The sequence below is a fragment of the Juglans regia genome, chromosome 3 (genome assembly GCF_001411555.2).
Source record: "Juglans regia cultivar Chandler chromosome 3, Walnut 2.0, whole genome shotgun sequence".
NCBI classification, from domain to species: domain Eukaryota; kingdom Viridiplantae; phylum Streptophyta; class Magnoliopsida; order Fagales; family Juglandaceae; genus Juglans; species Juglans regia.
The window spans coordinates 12,195,803-12,203,181 of NC_049903.1; the positions used below are offsets into that span (position 1 = coordinate 12,195,803).

The following is a 7,379-nucleotide window of genomic DNA, read 5'->3' on the forward strand; positions in this document are numbered from 1 at the left end:
AAATTCTCATATCATCTCCTCATTCCATCTCATTCCCAAACATCACTCAAATACAAATATTTTCAAATTAATTATTATAATTTTTTCAAACTAATCATTACAACTTTCTCAAACTTTCAAAAAAAAATAAAAAATAATTAAACTTTTTCAAATCTCCAAACAAAAACAATATTAAAAAAAATTATATTATAACAATATTTTAATTTTATAATATTTTTTATTCAAAAATTTCTCTATTTTTTCCCAAAACTTCAAAACCCCATAATTCAAACTATCTCACTATTATTCACAAATTATCTTACTACTATTCTCAAAATTTTCATCTCATCTCACTCCTCAAGTTTGTCCAACTCAAACTATCTTACTACTATTCATAAACTATCCTACTACTATTTAAAAAGTTCTCATCTCATCTCATTTCCCCAACATGCCTAATGAAACAACTATTACCATTAATGACTCGTTTAGATAGTGAGATGAGATGAGATAGTTTTAGATGAGTTAAAAAAAATATTTTTAAAATATTATTATTATTTTAAAATTTGAAAAAATTGAATTATTCATTATATTTTATATGAAAAATTTTAAATATTATAATAATAAAATAGATAAAATCATTTATGTATTTTATCCAACCCTAAGGGTAGGTTTGAGAGTTGAGATGAGAATTTTATGTTTTGTTTTAATGTTTAAAATATTATGTTTTAGTATTATTATTGTATTGGAATTTGAAAAAGTTGAATTGAGATTTAAAAAAGTTGAATTATTTATTATATTTTATATAAAAATTTAAAAAATATGTAATGATGAGATAAGAAGAGATGAGAATTTTATATCTCATTTCACCCTTCAAACCTGCCCTAAATCTATATTTTGAAAGTTTTGGGCATGAAGTAGCCTTATTTACCATTGTCGTTGATAGCTCGTAGCCCTTGGCATTGTACACACCCTTTTTGGCACAATCTTTTGTACCCGTGTGACAAAGAACCTTTTTTTCTAATGATTCAGGGACACTGTTGAATTGACGATTTAACCCGTCAACCCCGAGTCACGGCCGACCACCGCAGAGAAAAAGGAAAATGGCGAAGAAAGCTAAGAAGTCCCAAGTATCTCGCTCATCTCGAGCTTCTACGTCGGCTAAGGCCCCCAAGAGAACATCCAATGAGTAAGAACCTCTCGCTCCCTTTACTCTCGGTTATCCTTTACTCTTTAAGCTGCTGTGGGCTTTCTGCTTGGTTCCTGAGAATACCCAGAAAGAGAAAAGGAAAGAAGAAAAGAAAAGGACAACTGCTCAATTTATTGGGTGTGGCGTTTTGGATTTTGAAAAGCCGAGAGCACAATTTAGCTTAGAAAATCAGTTGCATTCGGCTTTTTTGAGTGCCGGGGGTGGGGGTGGAGGGTTTTTTTTTTTCCTCTTGTTGATGGTTTTCTCAGCAACCAAGAAAAGTGTGAACGTATATCCAAACCACATCCCTAAAAGGTTCCAAAATCATAGAGATATTAGAGAACGCCGTGAAAACAAAAAATGATATATAGGAGAGGATTTTCGTTTTCCGGTTCTTACGTCAGCAGCACTTTTATTATGCTTTCATAGTGTATACCTGAATTTTTTTTGTTTGATTTCTGTAGTTTCATTAACGTCAACTTTTTTTTTTGATAAGTAATATGAAAGTTTCATTAACGTCAACTAAAGAGTGGGTTTGCTTGAAAATTTACAGTGAAATGGCGTTGACGGTAAAATCAAGCGAGGGGATGAGGAGATCGGCAAGGGTGAGCAAAGTTAGCGAGGGAAGGAGACCCAAGTTGGTAAAGAAGTCCAACGCAAAACAAAAGAAGAAAAAGAATAAATTTGATGATAAGAAGCCAAAAAAACCGCCAACTGCTTTCTTCTACTTCTTGTATGTGCCCTGTTTTATTTACAAGTAATTGGTATTTGGTTTTAGTGCTTGAATCCGCTAGACAAGATTAGACACTAGTACGCTATGCCAAAATTTAATCAGATTTAGGTGTGTTTGGCTGATAGTTACTAGACTACGGGGTGCTCATCCATTTAGATGCCATGCAAAGGTTTTTTTTTTTTTTTTTATAAGTAAAAAAAAAATTTATTGATATAAACGGAGTAGGCAAAGCCCGTGTATACAGGAAGTATACAAAAGAATACCTCAATACATTCTAGGAACCAGAAATTAAAAACAGAAAACCATTAAGCAACTGTTCCTAAATACATCAGGAAGTATACAAAAGAACACCTAAATACATCATGAACACTAGTTCCATTAAGCACAATGGCTGAAAACCAGAGCAATAAGGTGTGTACACAAGATGCCATGCAAAGATAATGGAGTTATTGAATTTAGGCACTGGCACAATCTATATTCGAGGTCATGCTTATGGGGAAGTAAACAAGTAATTGTAGCAAATTAGTTTATGTGCATGGTATGCTTCCCATGGCTATGTTTTGCTGTACTCTTGTGTGGGCAAAGGTGGACGTACTGGTTGAGAAATAGATGCATAGGCTATCTTTTATATCCCATTTTGATGGAGGAATGAAAAAGTAAGGGCCGGCTTGATATACATCACCATATAATTTACCTTAATATGTACTAGAAAACACCTTGATGTATGTGTGCGTGTGCGTGTGTGTGCGCGTGCGCGTGCGCGCGCATAGATTTAAAAGCCACCCCATCGATGCCTCCCATCTTTAAAACCTTCAGTCCTGAGTTAATTATGCTTCTTAAGAACATTGTTGGCAGCTTGACTTATTATTTCACCCATGTCATTACTATCATTTGTGAGCCACGCTGGGTAGAAAAGAGTCTCGTCCTCATTTCATTTCCCAATTGCCTCTTTTTTGTCTCTCTGTTGCTGGTTTCTGTTGCTGTTGCTGGTTTCTTAAGAACATGCCAATCTCCAAGCCTCTCTATGCATAGCTTCATGTGCTTCAGCCTCCCACTCCTATAGGGGTGACCTTATCAGATTCAACTTACCGCACTTGACCCACCCTAGTGAGCTCTCTGTGAAATGTTCTCCAGCCCTTTTCATTTTTTCATTTTTTTTTTATAAGCAAGAGAATTTTATTAATACGAATGAAATAGGCGAAGTATACAACCCCCTGAAATACATTCTAAGAACCAGAAAAGGACAACAGAAAATCATGAGCACTATCTTCGTTAAGCACTGAAGCAGAAAACCAATGCTGTAAGGAGTATGCAAAAAAATTTCGAAGTTCCTCCAAAGTGTGCTCCTTATCATTTCGAAGTTCTTCATTATTATCGTTGATGCTAGAAAATGAATAGTATTGTCTCAATTGTGGCAATCTATTAGTAAGTTTACTATGGAAAGCTGTTCCATATGCGAGAATCTATCTTTGAACATGTCTAACATCATAAAACTAATTTTACTTTGTTTTTCAAGGGACGATTTTCGTAAGGAATTTCAAGACCAGAATCCAGATGTCAAGTCAATGCGTGATGTAAGTGGTGGGACATGTGTTTCCATTTTGCATTGTCTTATTAATTCAACGGCCTCTCTTTTTTGGTTGCTCACTCTCTTCTTTCCTTTTGCATGAAATATGCTCTATTTCCATCTTTCAGATTGGCAAGGCATGTGGAGAGAAGTGGAAAATAATGACATATGAGGTTCGAGATGCATCTATATTTAAGCATGCTTTTGTATTTTTCATTTGTAAGTTCTTTGGCATAGGATTATGGATTATTCTCTTTGTTGAGTTGAGAAGAAGTTCCCTGGAAAACACTTGTTTTGTTGTCTAGTGTGAGTAATTAAGGTTGATTATGTTCCATATTGTTTTGCTTCTTGAATGTTTTAGACCTTGTTTTATTTACAGTGGCTTGAACTGACAAAATGTTTTGTGATAAGTATTGAACTGACAAAATGTTAGTTGAATTAGTTAAAAATTTTGACAAGTACCCTTGATAGTTTTGTATATAGGAGGTGATATACACTATGCCTGGCTATACTCTCTTATAACATACCTCAACTTTCCCTTGGTTGTATACACTTGAATCCGTACAGCTCTTGTGACCTACAATTGACGTTAAATAATCTTCTTTGCTGTTATTCTGGTTGGAAAAGTAATTATCCCTGACCTTTGCCCCAATGGAAATTGGTGGATGATAATTTGATAATTCTAGTATCCCACATAAACCCAAGACCCTATTAAACTGCTGGAGTTTCCATTTGTCCCAATAAAATGTTACTTTTACCATATTACCCCATGATTGAGAGATGGAGTTGTTCTCTTCGTTTTTCAACAGATTGTATTATTTTAGATGGAGAAGAGGCGGTAATGACCAAATATGTTGGATCCCGTTTAAAAGAGGATCTTTGAGGTTAAATCCTATTTCAACGCATTCATTCGTCCTTTTCATGACATATATTTGGAGAAACAAGGCACCTTTGAAGGTTTTTTTGGTCTTAATAGCCGCCTCAGGAATGATCTTAACCATGAATAATCTGATAAAGATGCATCTTGTAATAATGGATCGGTGTTCTATATGCTAACATAATGGGGAAGATATTAATCACCTTCTACTACATTGCGAGTTTGATACGGAGTTATTGTGGAGATATCAAGTTTTCAACACATTCGGGATTGAGTGGGTTATGTCCCAGTGAGCGGTTTGTTGGTATGTTGGTGAAATATTTTTGGAAGCCATAAAAATTAAGAAATTTGAAGGATGGTTAGCTATGTTTAATGTATGTGGCAAGAATGTAATGCCTGAATGTTTAAAAGCTGAGAGAAGAGGGTGATCGGGTTAAAAGCTATAGTATTCAGCAAGATGGTTGTAACACCCTGATCTCACACTGGGAAAATGAATAACTCATGTAGTGTAAGTTATGAAGGTAGTCATGAGTGCAATGCCAAGTCCCACATTATCTTTATTAGTGATTTTACGGAAAATTCAGTTTACTTGTTTTTTTGGGTTATAGCGCAGAGGTGGTTGGTTTTCTGGGGTTGTTGCATATGGTATCAAAGTCAAGTTGTAAAGCTAGTCAGGTGATATATTGGAGCTCTATGTGACATGACCCTGACTAGAATGTTAGGAATTTAAAAGGGAGGAGTTTGTAACACCCCACTTCCATAGTGGGAAAATTAATAACTCACACAGTGTGTAAGTTTTAAAGGTAATCATGAGTGTTAAGTCCTACGTTGGCTATTTACTGGCAGAAACTGAGTTTTACAAGTGATTCTTGGAAATTTTTAAATTGACTAGTTTTTATGGGTTATAGTGCATATATGACTAATGCTTTCCTTTGGTCGTTACGCATACACTACCTTAGGTTGAGTGTATGAAGGTGGTGAATAAGATCTCAAATAAATTGGGAGGGAGAAGTTCTTGCTCATTATAATAATTCCAAGGGGCTCCAATTGTAACCTTGACTAGTATTTTTGATAAGAACCTTGACTAGTCTTTATGAAGTATATATGTCTTGTGGCTTGAACTTCCCTTAGGTAGTTACACATGGTATTAGAGCCAATTTTAGATACAAGTGTGGGACTTGAACCATACCACCTATAATGGAATGACCTAATGAGGACATCAGGTATTTAAGGGGAGACATTTGTGATACCCTGAATTGGGTACAAGGGGTGGTGAGTGAGATTTCATATTTTTTGAGAGGGAGAAGTTTTTGTTCTTTATAATGAATCCAATTGACTTACATTATAACCTTAATTAGTTCTTTTGGAATATAGGCCTAGATGTAGCTTGGGTTTTCCTTGAGTTATACAATGGATGCTCACAACAACTCCCAAGTCTTTTGTTTCTTAGATTTCAAAGATGTTTGCTCCTTTCCTTCTTCTGGCTAGTTGGGCGTTTTCATTTGTATGCTTCCTGTGTAATTGGGTTGTGCCCCTTTGCGCTTTGGTTGGAATATGATATTTAGTGCTTGGGTTCTATATTTTCTTTCGTATGCTTCTGTGCACATGGGTTGGATTATGATATTACACACTGGTAGAGTTAGCTGGTAACTTGGTAATATTTCATAATAAGTATTAATGGTGATATTTCTTATGTGGATGCTATTTAACTATTTGACCAGGTGTAGGTGACTACTCTCTTTAAGAAAAAAGTTAAACAACATTTTTTTCTTCTCTCTACTGATAAAAATAAAAAAATCTCTGTATGTATAAAAAAGTTAAACAACATTTTATTGAGGTTTGACTTGAGTACAACAGCCTCTTGTTTAAATATGACCAGAACTTCAAGGACTCTCCTTTAGACTCTTCCGGAGCCACTACAGCAATTGGAAATATATTGTATAGAGTTCATGTAGTAATAAATTTTTGATTCACAGGGTTTGATGAACAGTCCCTCGCATATTTTTTCTGTGATGGTCCTTTTAAAGCTGTTGAATGCTGTACATTTGGAGATTTGTATTATGGGGGAATTTTGATCTTAGACTTTTTGTCATTGGTAAAATAATAGTTCTTTCCTAATCAAAGCTCCTCATTTCACTTTAATATGTTATTAGTTTACCTATATTTTGGTATAAAGTATCAAAAGATGTTGCGTATTTTGATTAGTTTTCCAAATATCATATTGCAAAGATTCTAGAAGGAAACTGGCAAGAGTTCTGCCACTCTAAATCCGTTTCTTTTTTTTTTGGTTGCCTGTGTTTGTTGTGGTTCTTGCAATAGGATAAAGTTCAGTATTACGACATAGCCACCGAGAAACGGGCAGAGTTTGACAAAGCCACGGCGGATTATATCAAGAGAAAGGTGAACTAGCTTTACATGTTCTTCTTTGTTGTTTGCCGCAGCAGTAAATGAGGCAAATTATATGAAAACATGTATCTTTTGCAGGAAAGCGGTGAGGATCTAGAGACTGAGGATTCTGATTCAGAGTTTGATGAGTAGAACTGTGGGATTGTTCTGTAAAAGGTAACGTTTCTATAGGGGTAAATAGTGGTTGGGCAACAGGTTGTATATCGACTGACGAATCATTTGTCATATGAAACGGTCAGTGTCTGTATCATTTTTGTGTAGATGACTGCTTGCAATTGCTTTCTCTGATAACAAAATTTGACAGTGTGTCATTTAGTTTGATTTTGTTAGGAGCTTGGTTTCTGCCAAGTTGTTTCTCGGATTAAATTGCTTTGAATTTGATAAAGAAAACTGAAAACAATGGCTGGCTTTACTTGGCCGAGTGAATTCTGGTTTGAAACAACCATACCCGCTCATATGTTCATATAACATAAATAACTTTAGAGTTCTCTCTCTCTCTCTCTCTCTCTCTCAAAAAACAAAAAGAAAAAAGGAAAAAGAACTTTTAGGAGAGCCTTTTATTATAAATGGACAGAAGTCATATATAATTTCAGAGATGTCATGAGCGAGAGGGATTGGAGGGTTGGCACAA

The 7,379-nt window shown here is 35.1% G+C and overlaps 1 protein-coding gene across 1 annotated transcript; it reads left to right on the forward strand.

Annotated features, from left to right (window-relative positions):
- Positions 1–907: 907 nt before the first annotated feature.
- Positions 908–7,174, forward strand: LOC109013083 (high mobility group B protein 14-like). Its single transcript, XM_018995035.2, has 6 exons — positions 908–1,165; positions 1,719–1,898; positions 3,415–3,472; positions 3,594–3,638; positions 6,662–6,742; positions 6,827–7,174. Exons 1-6 carry the CDS (start codon positions 1,080–1,082, stop codon positions 6,878–6,880), a joined length of 504 nt encoding a protein of 167 aa, XP_018850580.1. The 5' UTR covers positions 908–1,079; the 3' UTR covers positions 6,881–7,174.
- Positions 7,175–7,379: the final 205 nt, after the last annotated feature.